At 40.9% G+C, this 21,294-nt stretch overlaps 1 protein-coding gene across 2 annotated transcripts in view; it reads right to left on the bottom strand.

Moving 5' to 3' along the window:
* Copa (coatomer protein complex subunit alpha) overlaps positions 1 to 21,294 on the bottom strand; it is a 39,804-nt gene that overhangs the window by 17,573 nt on the left and 937 nt on the right. Inside the window, exons 2-12 of one of the 2 annotated variants that reach the window (XM_030245513.1) lie at positions 17,095 to 17,208; positions 15,590 to 15,663; positions 13,741 to 13,821; positions 13,520 to 13,596; positions 12,406 to 12,515; positions 6,977 to 7,086; positions 4,993 to 5,092; positions 3,246 to 3,381; positions 2,468 to 2,550; positions 501 to 651; positions 208 to 348 (exon numbers count right to left, since the gene is read on the bottom strand). In XM_030245513.1, the coding sequence (XP_030101373.1) occupies positions 208 to 266 (59 nt within the window). In that variant the 5' untranslated portion in view covers positions 267 to 348; positions 501 to 651; positions 2,468 to 2,550; ... (6 more) ...; positions 15,590 to 15,663; positions 17,095 to 17,208. The remainder of the gene's footprint in view (positions 1 to 207; positions 349 to 500; positions 652 to 2,467; positions 2,551 to 3,245; positions 3,382 to 4,992; positions 5,093 to 6,976; positions 7,087 to 12,405; positions 12,516 to 13,519; positions 13,597 to 13,740; positions 13,822 to 15,589; positions 15,664 to 17,094; positions 17,209 to 21,294) is intronic. The other variant, NM_009938.4, reaches the window with a different exon arrangement.

Below are 21,294 nucleotides of genomic sequence, written 5' to 3'. Positions count from 1 at the left end.
TATCATAGCTTGAGTTAACAGTTCAGAGACACAGTTCTGCTGTTTAGGCTTGTAGTCTTTTGTAAAGGTAGAATTAAGATAAACTGCAACTCCTAAAAATTCTCATTATTTTTTTATTATTCTGTACTGTAGTCATTTAGGTCTATCACCCCTCTCTGCCACAAGGTTCCTCAAGGCATAAATGGCAAAGGCAAAAAGTTATATTACCAAATCGGGCTACTCTCTACCAAGAACTTTCTGTAATCTGCAAGAGACTTTGCAGGCATCTGTAGTAGGATATCTTCACCACAGGGTCACTGGCAGTCTCAAGAGGAGACTTCTCAATTCTCCTCATAGACACCTCTGAATCTATCATAAAGGAATTTAAATTAAGGAGGTTTATTCAATGGGCAGTCCATATCTGACAGCTGAGATTCACAAGGTTGGTTTAAAGAGCCCTGCTTGAGGACAGTGCATTATGACAAAGATGAGAGGGTTTGGAAAGGAGAAGTCAGACTTGCCTCCGCAACTGCATCACAGCTACATCTTTGGAGCTGTTGAAATCCAGCTGACGGAGGAATCGGTCCTTTACATAATGCAGCATGTTACCATGAACAGCATAGGCAGGACGCTCACGTTCCAGCTTAAATACAATCATCCCACCATCATGGCCTAGAGAAAAGAGGAAACAATCAGCTGTTGGCAAAAAGGATTGCTAGAAATAGAAGAGATGCACGAGGATGATTATATTCACATGTCAAAAGGGTAAGGGGCATCTACTACAGCTTGGAGATGGACTGTGCCTAGGTTCACGTGGAGAAGCTTGCTGTGTGATACTGAGGTGACAGCATCTTTAAGAGATGAAATGTCAGTAGGCCATTAGAGGAGCACTCTGGGATTAATGTCCTCTTAGGATATGCGTCATCGGAAACCTGGGGAGAATGTTGATATACAAAGAATATCCTGAATTCTCTCTGGATTCCTGCCTGGTCATGTGATCTCTCTCTTGACCACTCCTTTCATGATGCTCTGTGTCACACTGTGACTGAGCCAAAAGAACCTTTACCAAAGGACAAACGTTGGGGCTGCTCCACCTTGGATTTTCAACATCCAAAATAGTGAATAAAATACCCCCCTTTTCAGATTCATTTATTTTTATTTTATATCTACATGTGAGTGCCTGCATTCACGTTGGAGCATACTGTCTATGCTTGGTGCCTGGGAAAGCCAAAAGAGGGCATCAGATCGCCTGAAACTAGAGTTATAGCTATAAGATACCACGTGGGTACTGGAAACACCTTTAGTCCTCTGTTAGTGCTCTTGACCACTGAGCCATCTCTCTAGCCCCCTACCTCCTACTCCCTTTTGGTTTTTCAAGACGGTTGTTTCTCTGTGTAGCCCTGACTGTCCTGGAAGTTGCTCTATAGACCAGGCTGTCCTCAACCAGACACTACCGCATGGCTCAAATCCCTTTTTAAAAAGTACACAGTGGCTGGGCGGTGGTGGCATACGCCTTTAATCCCAGCACTCGGGAGGCAGAGGCAGGTGGATTTCTGAGTTTGAGGCCAGTCTGGTCCCAGGACAGCCAGGGCTATACAGAGAAACCCTGTCTTGAAAAAAACCAAAAAAAAAAAAAAAAAAAAGTACACAGTGTGAAGCATTTTTGCTGTAGCTATAGAAAACAGATACAATAGCTAAATACATTCCATTAAAAAAATTTTTTTTATTAGGTATTTTCCTCGTTTACATTTTCAATGCTATCCCAAAAGTCCGCCATACCCCCCCCCCTAAATACATTCCTAAACTCACAGTTTTTAAAAACCTTTTCCAAATAGTTTTCTGTCACTCATCTCCCTGGTCTTCCTTCTCTTTCTTGAACCCAGGACCTCATACAAACTAGGAAAGCAGCCTGTGACAGCACAGTCTCCCTTTTCTCACTCATGTTCACGTTCTTGAATACCCACTATAAGCCTGTAGGCCACCACTGTCATCGTCCTCCCTTCCCTTGACTTTTTATTCAAGGCATCTTCAAACACACATCACTTTCTATACTTAGAGTTTACAGACCATCTCCCTTAAAGCTCCACTAAGGCAGGCAGTATTTATGCACTGCTCTGACACCAGCATAAAGAGCATGGGCTGATATTTTATTATGTATTTGACAAATGAATGAAGTAGACTTGGCTTCTACGTTCTCACTCTGAGAACTCTAAATGTTCACTATTAGTCTCCTATGAGCTCCTAAAAGCACATCACAGAGAATGAGCTTAAGGTCAAACAGAGCTTCATGGTGAAGATCACTAAAGAGCTCCATCTCCCAAAAGTAAGAGATGAGAATGAGAAAAGCTTCCGGTAGGTGGCTCTGAAAACTCTGCTTCTCTTTGTTTTCCTATTACCACTTATAAGAGACAAAGCTAAGGAAGAATCACTTTGAAATCTACAAACTTTCAACTAAATCCCAGGAGCGAGAAGAAGAAATGGTCCTTACCTGCTGCAAAGAGGTTAAGGTTGGGATGGGCAGCCAGGACCCAGAAGCGATCATGATCCCTACGGAAAGTCTGAACCCCAGTCCTAGAAAACCAAAAGGTACAGAAGAAACCGTTAATCAAGGCTCTTCAGTACAGCATGCACAAGGAAAGTGAGTAGCAGGCCTGGAAGATGACTTTACAAGTGCACTGGAGACAGGGAATGCTGTGCACTCAGCTAAGGATCAGGACCACACCCACAAGGAACACAGTGGGAGGGAAGGCTTCACACTAACCCAGGCCTAGGCAGGCCAGTTTCTCCCTTGTCTCTCCTAATGTACTTTTAGTTCACATTTCTACCTCTTTAGCTGAACAATGAAGGGAAGAAAAAAATATACTCAAATTTAGAGGAGAAAAAGAATACAGGGAGATTTGTACCTAAAAAATATTGTTGCTATTTTAGTCTCTAAGGGTTTTTGCTGTTGCTTGCTTATTTATTTATTTACTGCTTTACAGCAGTGTGGATTACATTTATGGCCTCATGCATGACAGGCAAGCACTTTAACCACTAAGCAATACAGCCTTAGAACTTCAGAACACAGGACTTGGTTTTTCATCATGCTGAAGAGAAAAAGAAGTATTCTAATTTTTTCCTTTCCTTTTACAGATATTAATATTGCATAAGGAGTGTGTGTGTGTGTGTATGTGTGTGTGCGCGCACGCACGCGCGAAGACAAAGGATAAGACAAAGAAAGGGTCCTTCTCTTGGGTTTGGTCACATGACATAAATAATTCCCTTACCGCTTAGACATATCCCAGACTCGAATACTCTTGTCTTCAGAATTGCTGAGGATCAACTCTTGGCGAGGGTGAAAAACAGCACAAGACACATTGTTGTAATGGCCCCGGCAGGTGTCAACCTCCCATGCCTTTGATTCTGAAGAACAAAAGGAATTGTTATCACAATTCTCTGTAATAACTCTGGGATCTATAAATCCAACACCCATTCTTTAAAAAAAAAAAAAAGATTTTAGTTGTGTTTTTAGTTTTGTGTGTATTTATCTGTATGTGGTTTTTTGCATCTGAGTGTAGTATCTGTGGAGGCCAGAAGGCAGCCCTTGGGCCCCTGGAGCTGAAGTAACAGATGTCTGTGAGCTGCCTGACATAGGTGCTAGGAACCAAACTCAGCCCTCTGTGGGTCCACTGAGCCATCTCTAGCCCCAGCTTTTTGAGGAGACAAGGTTTTGCTATATGGCTCAGGACGGCCTTGTGCTTGTGATCCTCCTGCCTCAGCCATGCATGCTGATACTGCAAGACTATACCATCATGTACATGCATGCTGATACTGCAAGGCTATACCATCATGTACATGCATGCTGACACTACAAGGCTATACCGTCATGTTGACACTGCAAGGCTATACTGTCATGTATATGCATGCTGACACTGCAAGGCTATACTGTCATGTACATGCATGCTGACACTGCAAGGCTATACCGTCATGCTGATACTGCAAGGCTGTACTGTCATGTACATGCATGCTGACTCTGCAAGGCTATATCGTCATGCTGATAGACATTGCAAAGCTATACTGTCATGGACAGCTGTGATGATGCTCTTTAAATGCAAGTGCTAAGTACTATTGCAAAATGCTAAATCAATTTTCCCCAAATGGGACAATGTTTTTCATGTAAGTTTCTTCCTCTTTATTTTATGTTTATTTTTTTTAGTTACTTGAACCTTTTTTTGCGGGGGGGGGGGGGTGTCAAGACAAGGTTTTGCTGTTGCTCAGGCTACCTTTGACCTCCTAGGAATTGTACTACCTCAGCCTCTTTTTTTTTTTTAGGAAATCTTTTTTTTTTAAATTAATTAATTTATTTATTATATGTAAAGTACACTGTAGCTGTCTTCAGACAGCACCAGAAGAGGGCATCGGATCTCATTACGGGTGGTTGTGAGCCACCATGTGGTTGCTGGGATTTGAACTTCCGACCTTCGGAAGAGCAGTCGGGTGCTCTTACCCACTGAGCCATCTCACCAGCCCCTACCTCAGCCTCTTGAGTAGCCACAGCTACCTCAGCTCCAAAATTCCTGTTTTTCTGTACATCTCTGTTCTTTTATTATGTACCTCTACTGACTGTAACAGCTATATTAAATAATTCTTTATGCTTCTACTCTTATTTTATCCACATAGTATATGTATTACTTGCTGATTCTGAGAACAAATATAAACTCTATATCATGGAAATTTTGAGTCACAATAATATAAATATGGCCCTAAACACAGTCTAAAACAAAGCAGCTACTCACAATTTGTCACATGAACTTTTACTCTTGACTATGCTCATATCTCTCAAAATCAAGATACTGCCATGAGGGGTGTGGAGGGGAGGAAGAGACAATGATCATGCACTTAGGAATAGCAGTAAATAATCAACTAAGGCCTAAGGCAGAAAAATAGGCCAAAGTCCAGAAAACCTGGCTACTTCCCCTTGCTGGCTGGCTGCCACTTTCTTGGCTATGGCAACATCGCCAGTACCTTACTCACCATTCATACGCCAGATCTTCACTTGCCGGTCATCTGCCCCAGATACAATAAGGGGCATAGTCGGGTGGAAGGCAGCCCAGTTGACTCCACGGTCATGACCCTGTTAAAAAGAGAAAAAGTGGGTCTTCTACAACAGCTGTAAAAACACAATTCAAAGAAAACCATGCTAGTGTTTATAACAAAATGTGTCTGTTTCTTTTTCTGTGATACGGGCAATCAAAGTCAGGGCCTTACAGGTGCTGAAGTCAGTACTCTATCACTGATCTATTTCCTCAGCCTCTGAAATACTCAAGGCAAAAGACTTAAGAGATTGTGCCACTGTAGAGATCATTTGTTGATATTTTATTTTCATTTGACTTTTTTTTTTTTTGTAACAAACATTTGGGTTTTTTTGTTTGTTTGTTTGTTTTGGCTTACTATAAAGCTTTGAACATTAGAATAACCATATCAACATGTCCAATATTAATTCAAATTCTCATGGGATGTTGCAAACATTTCCACAAGGAAATTCAGCTTTGTTTATAGTTAGGTTTTCCTTACTTTTTACTTGTCTATATATGTTTTATTTCTACAAGTAATTGCAACATCATAAGGATAAAGATTTATAAGTTAACGCCTAAATTCTCAAATACCTTGAAAGAGTCCTAAGATCCCACTGGAAAATCTACAAGTTCAAAGCTATTTTTCAAATCCTACTAAGATTTTATTTGCCTTTATTGTTATTCTCCATGACTACATAGTGGTGTTTTCCACAGGATGCATTATAAGTGATGACATCGTTGTTCTGACAGCTAATAAAATGTATGCTGACAAAATCCACATTTTAAAGGTTCTCAGGTTTAGGCTGGAGGTGTCATCCAGTAGAAGGGCATGTGCACAAAAAAACAAAAACAAGGGGCTACAGAGATGGCTAATCGATTAGGAGCATTGATTGCTCTTACAAATGACCCAGGTTGGGTTCCAAGCACCCAGATACTGTTTCTAACTTCAGTTCCAAGGGATATGGTACCCTCTTATGGCCTCTGAAGGCAGCAGACAGACAGTAACATGGTACACAGATACACATGCAAGTAAAATACTCCTCTACATAAAAATAAACTAGTTAAATTAAATTCTTATGAAGCTTTAAGAGTCTAAAGGGCATAAAGTTAAGGACGCTAACTTCATGACAGTCTCTATGCTATTTACACGACCGTACTTCATTTCTTTGGCAGAACGATGCACATGGCAGTGTTGAGTGAGAAGTGTTAGGGTATTTTGTATTTGTAAAAACATGTGGGTTTTGAAGTTGGAGCCCAGGATTCAATGCATACAGCTGGACTTTGGGGAACTGTAATTTTTCTAAATCTCTTTTTTTTTCATCTGTGGGATTAAACAGTTCACATTTCAGCGAGTAGTTTTATAGTAAGACTTTAATTTTAGAAAACCTAGTTTCTTTTCTTAGGCTTTTCTATTTCCCACCATGAACAAGTTTCTTACATCTTACACATAACTGGCTCTTGGTACTTCTCACTGATTTTCTTTGGGATCTCTCCTTCTACAAGGTCTAAGAATGGCTTTGCTTCATGACAGTAATGGGACACATGTCCAGCTTTCTTCCTACTGGATTTACAAGATGCTATAACTCTCTCTGAGGTGACATGTAATCTTCCTTTCTCTGTTGGCTTACTTAAATTCTATTCCTCAAATCTCAGACGGTCTCTGACACTTAAATATTTGCTGAAAGAATTGAAAAATAAACGTGGGCCAGTGAGATGGCTCAGTGATAAACTGCTTGCTACTCAAGGCACAGTTCAAATCCTGGGACCCACAGAGAGAACTGAGTGCACAGAACTGTCACTGTGGACTCCTCACGGGTGCTGCAGCACACATGCCCACACACATCACACACTCATTTCCAGATGAAAATTAAATCAACAGCATACCGAGATTGTCTCTAGAGAGTAGCATACCCTCACCCACAGTGAGCGACAGAGATAAGTACCTCTAGCACATGCTTCACCACGGCATCCGTGGTTCCAAACAGATCAACGCCAGTTATTCCTCTCACATCCGACTCCACCGCACCAGGAGACAAGTTTTTCTTCCTTAGACCTTTGGAGGGTTAAGGAGTGGGATGAAAGATGCAAATATAATGTTATCAGTAAGAGCACAGTAGCAGAATCACGAAAGGTACAGCGAAAGACTAAGATAAAATGAAATGGGAAACTACAACTAGAGGGAAGGAAGAACCACACTCACAAGCCTACTTACCCCTCACTAGCTCTTCCCTAACACTCAACGATCCCTTAGTGGGAGCCAATCCAAATTCTGACACAACTAAGTTCATTAAATCTCACCTCCAAGAGCTGTCTATTTTAGATTAGTAACACTACCCATTCTTTAATCTTCCCAAAATGTGGCCTCAAATGGTAATCATTCAATGTCCACATTCAGGTTCATAAAATCTATACCTTTTTCTATCACCTTAAAATTTTATTTATTTATTTTATTTTTACCTTAATTTTTTTAAAAATGTATTTTATTAATAGATATGTATGGATGTTTGTCTGCATGCACATCTGTATAACACATGTACGCCTGGTGCCTGTAGAACCCAGAAGAGAGCTACAATGTCCCTGGATTTACAGGTGGTTGAAAGCTGCCAAAAAGGTGCTGGGAATTGAAGCCAGGTCCTTCAGAAGAGTGGTCAGTGCTCTTAACTGCTGAGCCATACCTCTAATCCTCATAATAAAAAATTTAAAGAAATGCTCCTGGGGAAGATCTCACTTTAGTGTTTTCCAAGCTGGAAGCAATTTACAGGAAAGTTCCAGATGCACTGCTGAAGTAGACATAATAAACAAAACAGCTGTCTAGCTTGGAAGAACTATTACAAATACTATGAGAAGATATGGCAAAGAGTCCTCACACTTCCTACTTACCTCCTGAAAAGGACATCAAATAATTAAAGCCGTCAGAATTCTTCATGTTCTTGCATAAAATGCTGATTATAGATATGAACATACGTATTTTTTCCATTAAAACCTACAGAAGCTATTTTTCACTGGGAGGAATTATTAGCCCATAATTTTTAATGATAGGAAACAAAGACATCAGGATAAGTGTCTGATCTGTGGCGACCCACGCTTATGACCCATCTACACACCTTTAAAGCCTGAGTGCTTGCATTAAGGTGTGGCGGGTCATACATGCAATTTCTACAATCAGGAGGCAGAAACAGGAGTACTGTTTTAAGTTGAGCCTGGCCTACAGAGAAAAGTCCTATTCCAAAAAGCAGGGAGAGGTAGGGGAAAGCTGACTAACTGTATTAAAACCAGAACCAAAATTATAGTACAAATACCAGTTTCATCAGATTTGTTTCTGATAACAACCTTTAAAGACAGGTAATAATCATATATAATTATACCAAATTACATAAAACAAAATTAAGACTAAATTCCTACCTTTTAAAATATTTGGGAAAGAAAATACCTAACATTTGTTGAAACTTTTTAAAAAGACAGTATTTTAAAGCAAAGACTAAATAAAACATATCATTGAAAATAAACCCTGGGCTGAAGAGATGGCTCAGCAGTTAGGAGCACTGACTGCTCTTCCAAAGGTCCTGAGTTCAAATCCCAGCAACCACATCGTGGCTCACAACCATCCATAATGAGATCTGATGCCCTCTTCTGGTGTGTCTGAAGATGGCTACTGAATACTTATAATAATAAATAAATCTTTGGACTAGAGCAAGCGGGCTGGAGCAGAGGTCCTGAGTTTAATTCCCAGCAACCACATGATGGCTCACTATCATCTGTACAACTACAGTACACTCACATACATAAAATAAATAAATAAATCTTTAAAGAAAGAAAGAAAGAAAGAAAACAAACCCTAAGAAGCTCCACACTAAAATGTGTAGAGAAAGGAAAGAAGTTCAAATGACTCATCTTGCCAGTGTTGTAAACTATTTTGTATTTCTGCTAGGGTAGTGCCTAATGCCAGCACTGCATAAACAGTTTTAATTATTTTATGCCCAATTTAAGAGATGCCTTAGCCATAGGCATAGAGACATAAACCGGATGAAAAACAGGAAGTGTTTTCCTCACACTTCCTAAATACATGATCACAAGGATGCCTTACACTTATTTCATTTGTCCCTTTAATAGGATCTGTCAACTTTATCTATTGAGTGAAGTGTATAAAACAGGTTCAAAAAGATACAAAAGCAGACAGCTGTGAGGACCTTCACCTCCAGTAAGCGTCAACAGACACATTAAAGGGAAGCTGTGGGGCAGAACTGGGCCTTTGTTGCGCTTGCCTGCAGTGATCCAGGAAAGGGGAAGGGCGAGACAGATGAACAGTGACAGGCAGTGAAAAGATACTTAGAGATAAAGTGTTTGAGCCTTCGACAAGGCACTCACTAGGACTGAGCGACAGATGGAAAATTTCTACAGCAGCTACCCAAATCCAGAGGGAGAAGAGCACACTCTCAGAATGGACCAGTTACGTTTGCCTCCCAGTGGGGACCAGGGATGCAGAAGAAAGAGAGGGATGAGGAAAGGATTTGGCAGCATATTAATATATTTTAGTGGATATTTAAAAGAGTGAGCCTGAATTACATGGGCTTGACATGCAAAGATGTAAGCATATTAAAATAATTTAACTGACAGTTTACTTAGAAGCACAAGCTGAAACAGTAACCCATCTTCCACAGTTAGATTTTAAAACTCTTCCCCTTTAAACAGATGATTTTAGGCAGGCTAACAGAATATTCAGGTTACAGTGAGCTCCAGAGGCCAAATCCACATGGGAGAGCTGTTAAGGGACTGCTCTGCCTTAAAGAGGTCTCTCTACTTTCTCTTGGTGTTACCCACTAGCTCAGAGTGTTCTTTTCAAAAGAGAGAGCCAAAATTATCAGAACTTCACCAGTCCCCTAAATTTGGGAGTATTCATCCCCTTATTTTAAATATACTTTCTTGAAAATGTTAATGTCACTCCCTAAGAGACCAGGAGAGTTGGTTTCTCTTCCTGTGTTCAGACGTATTGGAAATACAACAAAATGAAATCCTGAAGCATATGCTAATTTTGAGGAAAGGGCAATAAAAGTGTAAAAGTTTAACCCAAAAGCACTTCCACTTAAATACCAAAGCACCCCCCTTCCACTCTGGTTAAAGGATTTAAAGTCAACAGAGTCAGCAGAGAAACAATAAAGGACATTCACATTAGTGTAGCAAGTTAGCACAACATTCCCACTGGAGCATCTACTATTTATAGCAGTTGCAGTACCACATAGCAGTCCATGCAATTCACACATTCAAGAGCAGCACAAACCCCATAAGGTCATACTCTCCTTCACACCTCTAATCTAAGACCATTAATTTTGATGTAAACATGTTTCCTTCCTGCAAATGATGATGAAGGGTACTTCTTGCCTTGAGCATTTTCATGGTCACAGATGAGAACCTGGGCACCTTACTTGCCCAAATTGCTTTCTTATTTTAATTAACAGATTTCAAAAAAAAAAAAATGTTATTTCTCCAATCACTTTAGCTAGACCACAAGGAACATGCTGTGCTGGCAGCAGGTAGCACAAACCACCACCACTTTAACGTGGGGCAGGACAAGGGTCTTCTCAGTCCAATGTTCTGGGGATGAACCCCTGGAACCTAAAATCAGCAGTTTAGGCACAAAATTAACCCAAGGAATTAGATGTACACCATTCCTGGGAAAACTGAGAAAAGTCACTCAAGGTGCTTCCTATTGCAACTTTTTCACAGAACTCAGACTATTCTACAGAACTGCCCCTGATTAGCTGGGACAGCAGGAGCTGGGAACCAACCTCATTAGGGGTGCGTCTCCTGAGACCCTCCTGAGAGGGTGTCTTGAATGTGTGCATGGTGAAACCCCACAGAAAGCCACAGCTAGGTTATGGAGAGAGTGAATGCTAACCTCTCCAGTACTGGCAGAGAGGAGAGGGCACAAGCTCATGATGCCTGTACCAAGCTCCTCCTGTTGGCATGGCTGGTCACATCTGGGTGTACTGCAAATAGCCTAGTCGGTCTGACGGAAAACTGCAATGGCAAAGCCCTAGAGAATGAACAACCTATCTCCAAAACAATCTTGTTTACAGCACTGTCTTGTGACTTGAAACTTTTGGAAACTGCATGGGACAGTGCTTCCACTCTCTAACTGCCCTCCTCTTTCTTTGGTTTTGTTTTGTTTGGTTCTTTGAGTCAGAGTCTCGTGTAGCCCAAGCTGGCCTTGAACTCATTGGGTAGTCAAGCATGACTGTGAATTCCTGATTCTCCTGCTTCTACCTCCCAAGTGCTAAGATGATAGCATGTAAGACCATGCCTATCCCCTTGGTTTATTTCTACAATATATAATATCATCACATCCCAAATAGTGTATTCAGGAATTCAATTGTTTTACTTGCTGTTCGCTAATGGTTTATAAAAATAGCAAACACTAAACTGCCGTAGCCCAACAGTGTTACAGGGAAGTTGGGTAGTCACCACCATAGCAGTACAATGGTGGAAATAACTCCTTTATTTCCACAAAGAAGCAGGTAAGGGACTAGAAGGGCCTTCCTGCTTTGGAAAGAAACACTGATTTGTATATCACCACTGACATCCAGAGAACTCAATCTCTAAGGCTTTCTGAAGTGGCAAATAAAAATAACTCAGTGAGTGATTTTTTTAAAATAATGTAATTGGGTAGAGAAGCACAGCATTTAGAGTCTCAGCATAGTCCCGATCCCAGCACAAACCCCCTCCATACGCCACAGATATCTCTCAGTATTTAAGTTCTCTGTGTAGCTACATTTTAGATCTCTGTATGACACTCAAATTTCAACCCTTATATCAAAATCACTATTTGTAAACTATGACAGGAAGAATTAGCCTAGTTATCCAAAGTCTATAAAGTCTTAGAAAGCTTATTAAAAGTTTTCTGGATAAAAACAGTTGTAACTTCTTCCCACTCTATGTTTCTTACTATAGAAAAAAATCTAATTGGTAGACTTTTCCATTTATAAATAAGGCAACAAAGTTCATGAATCCTGTTTACCTGCAAAGTCTCAATTTTTTTTTTTTATTTTTGTAAAATACGTGAATGGAATAAAATTTGTAAAATATTTGAATGGAAAGCTTGGTTCTTAACCAAATAACTCAGATGTACATATTTTAATGAAAATCTGAGGTAACAAAAGAAGTTAAAAGTTATTTAAATCAAATTAGCTTCCTAGAGTAAGCCACTTTCACAGAAAATACTAACATGAAGAACTTTCAAAGCAGATCTGACACCTTCAAAAATAGGAATGGAATATTCTAATTTTTGTTGTTCTAAGCCAAATATGCTTGCTATTTTAAGCAATTGCAGTTTTGCGCCAGACATGACCAGACTGTCCCCTGAACTTGGGTAGCTCACCAGAAATATCCCAAACGCGGACAGTCTGGTCCAGGCTAGCTGATACCACCAGGTCTTCAGAGGGGTGGAACTGAGCACACATTACATAATGGTTGTGCCCCGTTAACACACTGCAAAGAAAAAAAACATATGAAATTAAAGGCAGAAATCAATAGCCTCCCTAAGTTAAATAAATACCTTTCTTCATAGTCAACAAATGCTTGTCTAATTGTATTTTGTGGAGGCAAGGTAAGTCATCTAACAACTCTGAACTAGTAATAAGCAATGCCACCTGTGCTAACAGCTTCTTTAAAACACGTATTTCTTTTTTGTCCAGGCTGTGCTGGTGCATGCCTTTAATCTCAGAACCCAGGAAGCAGAGCAGGAGGATCTCTGAGTTCAAGGCCAGCCTAGTCTACAGACAGACCTCCAGGACAGCTACGGCCACACAGAGAAACCCTGTCTTAAAAAATAAAACAAACAAGAGGTATTTTTAGTATTATTTTCTCATTAGGGGAGCAGCAGCAGTGGGTACCATGCAGTCAGTTCTCTCCTTCCACCTTTGCATGGGTCAGACGCAGGGTGCCAGGCTTGCATGGCACCTTTCTCCACTGAGCCATCTTTGCCTGCTCCAGGAAGTCTCTTCCTGACATTAAATGTTTAAAATTCAAATTTCATGGAACAGAGATTATACAATTCTCTCAGATTAAAGACATAAAAATATGAAAATAAATGCAATCTTAGTAATTCTTATAAGAAATATACTTTATAGACTTTAGTAGGATACCTCTAAAGGCTGTGGCTCTACACAGTCCCTACCTCTTATGTGAATTCTGGAGGACCAGTTCAAACATGAAGACCTACTGCCCAGATCCCAATTCAAGTTTTATAGGACTAGAACTGAAAAGCAGCTTAACATTCTATTCTAAAAGCCTACTTACATGCCTTTCTTCCTGCTAAGATATTACAAATCCAAATTGATGATATTATACTGAAAAGGATCCTAAAAGATGATCAGCAATCAATCGGCAGACATGGCCCACAAAGGAAGGAAGATGAGTGATCTGAAAAGCAGCTGACTATAAAAATCTAGAAAGAATTAAACCTCTTTTGAGGCTACTGCCTCTTGGTTTACCAGACACAGGTTCTAGACTGCCAGTTCCACACCCGAATGGTCTGATCATCTGAGGCGCTCAGAATCCAAGGATATTCCTGAAAGACATTTCAGACAAGACTCTGAACAATCTTGTGCTGTCAGGCCAGAGCCTTGTACATGCTTACAAGTGTTCCATCATCCCCAGACCTTGGTTTTTCAGACAGGGTCTCACTATGTAGTTTAGGCCAACAGCTACTTACATGATGGAAAAACGTTGTACGGATATAATCCAAGTGCCCGAGCAATGTGAACAGGCAGCGCCGAAGTTTGTAATTCCAAACCTGCAAAGACAGAGATTCAACAAAAGCCGATGTAGATGTCTTGGGCTCCTGAAAGGTTTACCAGGTTTCTTTTTGTTTGCTTGTTTGAGACAGGAGTTTCACATAGCCCAGGTGGTCTTTGCACTTGCTACATAGCCAACAATGACCTTGAATTGCTAATTCTCCCGCCTCCACGTCCTGAGCGCTAAGAATTACAGGTGTACATACCCAGTTTTATATGCTGCCCAACTTCATGAACACTAGATAAGTATTCCACGTAAATGAACCATACCCTCAGGCCCGTCATCTGTTTAGAAGTCTGATGTTGCTGTCCTGCCTTTTGCTTTTATTACAGTGAGTCTTCACAGAACTGCCTCCGTCCTAGTTAATATCACACCTGAGAGTAAGGCGCTAGGATTATTCACGAGCTCCTAGCTTGGCAATCTAAAGGCTTCTTCTTAGCCTGGATCTCGTTCTGACCACTTTATCTTTCCCCGATTTCCTTCCTCCTTGGCATCTTAGAAGGTTTGCTCTTCGAAGCTTGGTTTATCTCCAAACTATAAAATTACTCTGTCCTATATCAATGCTTCTTTCCCCTTTAGGGTTGGTGTTTGATAAAGATATCCCTTTTTCTTTTTCTCCCCCCACCCCCAGGGTTTCTCTGTGTAGCCCTGGCTGTCCTGGAACTCACTCTGTAGACCAGGCTGGCCTTGAACTCAGAAATCCGCCTGCCTCTGCCTCCCGAGTGCTGGGATTAAAGGCGTGCGCCACCACAGCCCAGCAATAAAGATATCTTAATGCAGACTTAAGCACAAGGGTTGAGAGAAAGAGAGGTACCCAGAAGAAAGGAAGACACTCCCAAGAACTTTTCAAAGAGAAGTCACAGAATGTAAGACACACCCACATGTGGGCATGGGCTCCTCAAGGGAAAGTTGCCTCTGTCTTTTAAGATGATCATTTGCCCGTTATTCAAACTGTTCCCTGTGCAGCGTCTTCCACACTAGGACTTTAGCTCCCTCTTTGACAAATCACAAATATTCAGTGAGTCTCTTAGGTAGCGCAAGCACATCAGAGCCAATGTAGAACTATGCATTCCCCCAAACTCCAGAAAACTGTACCTACTCCAGCTTTGTCTTTGCAAGTTAATGACATCCTCTTAGGGCTGAGGATGTAACTCAGTAGTAAAGTACTCGCCGAACACACGAGGCCCTAAGATCAACTCCCAGCACCGAGGGGAAAATACAGCAATGGTGTCTCATCCACTTTTCTCCCTATCCCTCCAGCAGTCATCACAAGTACCCTTAAGCTTTCCTCTCTACTCAGATGGTGTTGCCCAAGTTCAGGCTCTGCTCACTTGCCAACGCATTTATAAGATAATATTCTTATGGGTATCTATCTCTCTAGACCTTCCCAACTCATCCAATACCAACTGGAGATTCTCAAACACATCCAGCTATGCCACGTCCATCTCTGTACCTGGACTGTTCTTTGAGTATTTATTATTATATCATTCACCAAACTACACATATTATGTGAGTGTACATTTATCCCTGTGTTAAAGTCTCTTTGAGAGCAGAAGTCACTTTGTATCTATCTTTCAATCCCCACACAGTAAGCTTCTGGCATACAATAAGTGTTCAGTAAGCACTTGCTGGGGAAGTGCTCTGGATAATGTTAGAAGTCAAAGTTTGTACACATGAATTCTGTCTCTCACTTCTTTCCATAATTCTCAAACCTGACCACCACATTCTCGTAGTTATTACTCCCAGCCATGACAGATCCCCTGTACCTTAATCTTATAATCATCGCCTCCAGAGACGAACAGTGGCTGCTGCTTATGGAAGTCAATGCCACGCACTGGACCTAGGGAAGGAGACAGGCAAAGACCAGTAAGGAAAGCTATCCTCTAACGTCTTTGTCAAAGGTGTTTTAAAAAATGATTTATTTGTGTGTACGTGATTGGGTGCCCATGTGCAGGTCAGGAGACAAGCTGCAGTCAGTTCTCTCCATCTACCATGTGGGTCCTGGGGATGGAACTAAGGTGTTCAGGCTTGGCAGCACTGCTTTACTCTGAGCCACCTCACCAGTTCCTACTACGGTTCTTTCTCTTTTAAACAAAAGCACAAATCCACTTCATATATTTAATTTTCTTTAGTTTAAACCTGGGATGGGTACAGCATCACCCATTGGACAAATTCTCTGTCCAATGGCCTTCGCAGGAAGGTGCTTCAGAATTCGGCACAAATCATGCCTCTGTTTCTCTGGCCGGAGTTACTTTCCCTGGGTCACTCTGGTCGTGTTTGGTTCGCCTCCAGGAGTCTCTGTACTGTTTTTGCTTTATACACATACGCACACCTCTTGCCCAAGTAGAATTCAGTTTCATCTCAGGCATAAACACCTTCAATTTCAAGAAGAGCTGTGTGCTCTCTTTGGCTTCAGAGACCTCACTCCTAGTTAGCAAAAATGGCCTTGCACCACAGCCTTCCAAATATTTTTGCTTTTTAGAAGTCCTGTTCCCAGCAGGCCTCCATAGACGCACTAATATTATTATTTTTCTCCCTCTTCGTCCTCCTTTTTCCTCCTCCTCCTCCTTTTTTTTTTTTTTTTTTTTTGAGACAAGATTCCTGGCTGTCCTGGAACTTACCCTGTAGACCAGGCTGGCCTCAAACTCAAGAGGTGTGCCTGTCTCTGCCTTCTGAGTGCTGGAATTAAAGGTTTGTGTCACCAACACCTGGCCCTACTAAAACTCTTATTTGTAGTTTTTGTCTGTTTCTATCCCCTTTTACTTCCACATTCTTTACTTTTAGGGGAAATCCTTATCAAACTAGGATTCTTATGGGGGGGGATGATAAATATTTGCCCTTTAAAAAAAATTCACGGGCTGGTGAGATGGCTCAGTGCGTAAGAGCACCCGACTGCTCTTCGGAAGGTCCAGAGTTCAAATCCCAGCAACCACATGGTGGCTCACAACCATCCATAACAAGATCTGACTTCTGGAGTGTCTGAATAATATATAATATTTATAATCAATAAATAAATCTTTAAAAAAAAATAAAAAAAATAAAAAAAATTCACTTTTATTTTGTATATGTACATGTGCACATGTGTTTAAGTGTCAGTGGAGGCCCAAAGAGAGTATCACATGCCTTGAGCTATAGTTCCAAGTGATTATGAGCTCTGGGTTGATAGAGATATTTGAGTTCAGGGAAGTGCACTCAAGTCTTTTGGAAAGAACAGCTAGCACTTTTTACTACTGAACCATCTCTTTTAATTTTTCCCTAGAAATTAACTTACCATCATGTTCATCAAATTTGTCAATTAGGGTGCACATCCGATAGTCCCATAACTGGATGACCCCATTGTGTAAACTGGTCAGGATCCAGGGTCTTTTAGGATGAAAACTAAGGCCTGGGGAAGGGAAAAAAAGCAGAAAGGTATACGATGAGGTAAGATCCCTGATATCTTCTTTTGTCATGTATGAAAAAAAAAAAAAGGAACAACTAGATTTAACCAGAGGCTATCTATCTATCCCTTCAACATTCCTGATAACTTTTTCCCTGATTTTTAAAGATGCATCTCTGTGTAGCCCTGGCTGTCTTGGAATTTGCTCTGTAGACCATACCGGCCTTGAACTCACAGAGATCCACCTGCCTCTGCCTCCCTGAGTACTGAGATTAAAGGTGCACAGCGTCACCACCCGGCTGATAACTGCCTTTTTATTGGATACCAAATACAGTATTTTTTTTGTTAGGTATTTTGTTAAATATTGTTAGGCTTTGTTCTGAGGTGCAACTCAGTTGATATCAACAGATATAACTTGGCTTTGTAACTGTGGGTCTACAGCTACCAGTACAGTTTAGGTCTAACTTGGAACCACTGCTAAGGGAAGACCCAGTGGAGGGTCTATAGGATGCTCAATACTATCAAGAAATCTGCTTTTCTTATTGAAGCAGAGACTATTTCTAGCCTTATGTGAACTCCAAGGAAAGTTGCTTTCTCTTTTTATTTAAAAATTACTATTAAGATTTTTTAAAATTATGTTTTAACTATGTGCAGGTTTGTGCCTATGTACAGGCATGTACATATGAGTGCAGTTATTTATGAAGGCCAGAGGTGTTGAGTACCCTGGAATTGGAGTTACAGGTGGTTGAGAACCACGTGGCATGACTTCTGGAACCTCAATTTGGGTCCTCTTGAAGAGCCACAAGTGCTCTTAACCACTAAGCCATCTCTCTAGTCCTCAATTATTAATTTTTCTTTCTAAGAAAAGACAGACCTCACTCTTCTGTCTAGGCTGGCCTCAGAATCACAATCTTCCCACCTTAGTCTCCCAGTCCTAGGATTTTAGGTATATTCAATTACCATAACTACCTCTTAAGTTTTTAAATGTAATTTTTATGTGTATGGTCTTTTGCCTGCATGTGTCCATGTGTGCCACATGCATGCCTGGTGTCTGCAGGAGACAGAAGAGAGGGTCAGATCCTTTGGAAGTGGAGTTACCAACGGTTGTGAGCTACCACGTGGATGCTGAGAACTGAACCTGGGCCCTCTGCAAGAACAGCAAGTGTTCTTAACCACTGAGCCATCTCTCCAGGCCCACAACTACCTTTTGATGTTTTTTTTCTTCCTAAATTTTGGATATTTTTCATGCATGCATGTACCTATCAATACTCTGACAAAGGCTCGAGGGAATCCATACAGACCTCCGGCGCGCTCCCTTTTCTGGGCTTTTCTAAGCATACTTTAACATCTTTGTTGCCCCAAATGCTGAGCTCTGCTCCTCGGCTAGACCACAGGGTTCCTCCCTCCCTTGTCCTTCACTGCAGCCTGGTGTCTCTCTCTAAGCACTAACCTAAACTAACATAAGATCCGTCCTGTTTATATTCCTTCCCTCAAGAAATAATTCCCAGTACTCTTTACCGACCAATGTCTGAAACCATTGTAATTTTGTTTACATGTTTAGCAATTTAAGGCAGGAAAACAAATTTAGTCCTTGTTACTCCATCAGGATGACAAAAGGAAATACTACAAGAAAGGACTGTTAACAGTCTGAAGTGTGCCCTTCAGGTTTTTAGTGCAGATACATACACACACATGCCTTATCATTTTGTGAACATGGAATTATACCCCTTTCTCACTTAAATATATGACATAAACCTTTTCACACTTCATTTACCAGAAACTCATTCTTTTTTATAGCTGTAAGGAACAACGGCACTACACTTAAAAATTTTAATGACACTTATTTACTATCTGTGCACGGTGAGTTTTCACATGGACACACACGAGCCACAGTGCATATGTGCAGGTCTGAGGACAACTTGCAGGTGTCAATTTCCTCCTCCTACCATAAGATATGGGCCCTAGAGACTGAGCTCGGGGCATTAGGCTTGGTGGTAAGCACTAACCACTGAGTCACCCCACTAGTCTATCACATTTTAGGCTGTTTTGGAGATGGACATTTACTTCAGTGGAAGAAGACTGGCTTGTCTAGCTCTGCGTATGATCACTAAAACACGCGCACACACACACACACACACACACACACACCTGTAATGCTACATCTGGGAGGTTGAAACAGAAACACTGAGTTTGAGGCCCAGGTGGGCTATTTAGTGAGGCATTGTCTTTAAAAAACAAAACAATACAACCACCACCACCAAGAACAACAAAACCCTTACTCTTAGAAAACATTAAAATTTCACTTTTAGTTTCTGACTATAAAAAAGATCTACTGAAGGCAGGTGGTGGTAACACACACCTTTATTTCTTTGGGAGGTAAAGGCAGGCAGATCTCTGAGTACAAGGCCAGCTTAATCTACACAGTAAATTCTGGGCAAGCCAGGGCTACATAGAGAAATCCTGTCTCGGAAAACAAACAAACAAACAAAACCACCAAACCAAACCACCAAACCAAACCAAACCAAACCTACAAACAAAAAGGTCTACAGAAGATACTTCTATAGATAATCTTGGCCAATTGGTGACAGGCACCTTTACCCACTGAGCCCTTACTGGCTTAGAACATGTACATTTAATGTTTTGGTAAATTTTTTTCAAGTTTTTTCAGGGCTAAGGTTTCTCATTGTAGTCCTAGCTGTTTAGTGTAGGCTGGTCTCAAACTCAGATATCTGCCTGCCTCTGTGCCACCACACCAGGAATGCTTGGGCTTTTCACAACATGGCCTCACATTGTTGTCTAGGTTGGTCTCAAACTTGCAGCAACCATCTTGCCTTAGTCTCCCATGTGCTGGGATTACAGGAGTGAGTCACCACATCCAACTCTGGTAGCTAGTCCTTAGTTGTAAAAATATTATATGAATATACTCTCATAGCAAGTTAATGAAGGCACTATTTTGCATGATGTTTCTTTTATTTTTACGGTAGACTCTTTAACACCGTCCCGTGGAGCGGGCAGTTGTGAACCACATGTCATGAGTGATGGGAACGACATACTGTGCGGACAGTATGCCCTCTTAACTGATTCAGCGATCTTAATGAACTCTCAAATACTGATTTCCCTAATGCCTTTCTAGTGCACAAGAAGAAATCTGAAAAGAGCTCATAGAAAATGAAGACTCATTTCAACTACTCAAATACCAGAGACTCGTTTGTGTTTGTTCTTTTTATTAAGTACATGCACAGGTGAGTTCAGGTGCCCACAGAGCCCAGAAGAGGGGTCAGGTCACCTGGAGCTGGAATTACAGGTGGATGTGAGCTGCTGAATGGGGAACCAAACTCATGTCCTCTGAACAGACAGTAAATCTTAATTGGGCCAACTCTTCAGCCCTAGAACCTTTTTTTTTAGAATAGGATCTCAGTGTGTCTCAGTGTAGCTTTGATTGGCCTGCCGCTCGATACGTTGACCAGGCTAGCCTCCAACTCACAGAGATCCACCTGCATCTGGCTCCTGAGTGCTGCAATTAAAGCCACCATGACTGGCACCACACATGATAATTCTTTTCTCTTCTTCTTTTTTTGCCATTTCGAGATAAGGTCTCTCTATGTAACCCTGGTGGTACTAAGAATTCTTACTGGCACCCTTTATAATCAAATTTCCCATGACACTTAGAAACTGCCCAGAATATAGCCTCCATTAAAGAACCTCCAGTTTCTGAATTACTAAGTCTTGCCAGGCACTATTATAAACACAGTTAATGTACTTTCTCATTTTAATTCTCTTTATAAGAAAGTGTTAACTATCCTTATTTTTAAAGATAAGAATATAGAGATTTAGAGATAGTAAGGAGACACCTTAAGGCGGCTTGTTAGTAGACGTTTCAGAATTCCTAAGCAAGTCTGACTGACTCCAATAAACAAATTCTGAACCACTTCACTATAATGCATATCATGAAATAGTCCAGATATATTTTTTATCAGATTTCCATAGACTTAATTTTTCTAATATCGACATTTTCAAAGAGTGTGATCTCAGGCCTTTGTCTTTCAAGACTTATCACCAAAAATTTAGCTGTTTACCTGGTATTCAAATCTA

Source organism: Mus musculus, chromosome 1, assembly GCF_000001635.26.
Source record: "Mus musculus strain C57BL/6J chromosome 1, GRCm38.p6 C57BL/6J".
In the NCBI taxonomy this organism is placed as follows: domain Eukaryota; kingdom Metazoa; phylum Chordata; class Mammalia; order Rodentia; family Muridae; genus Mus; species Mus musculus.
This window is presented reverse-complemented; position numbering and strand designations above follow the sequence as displayed.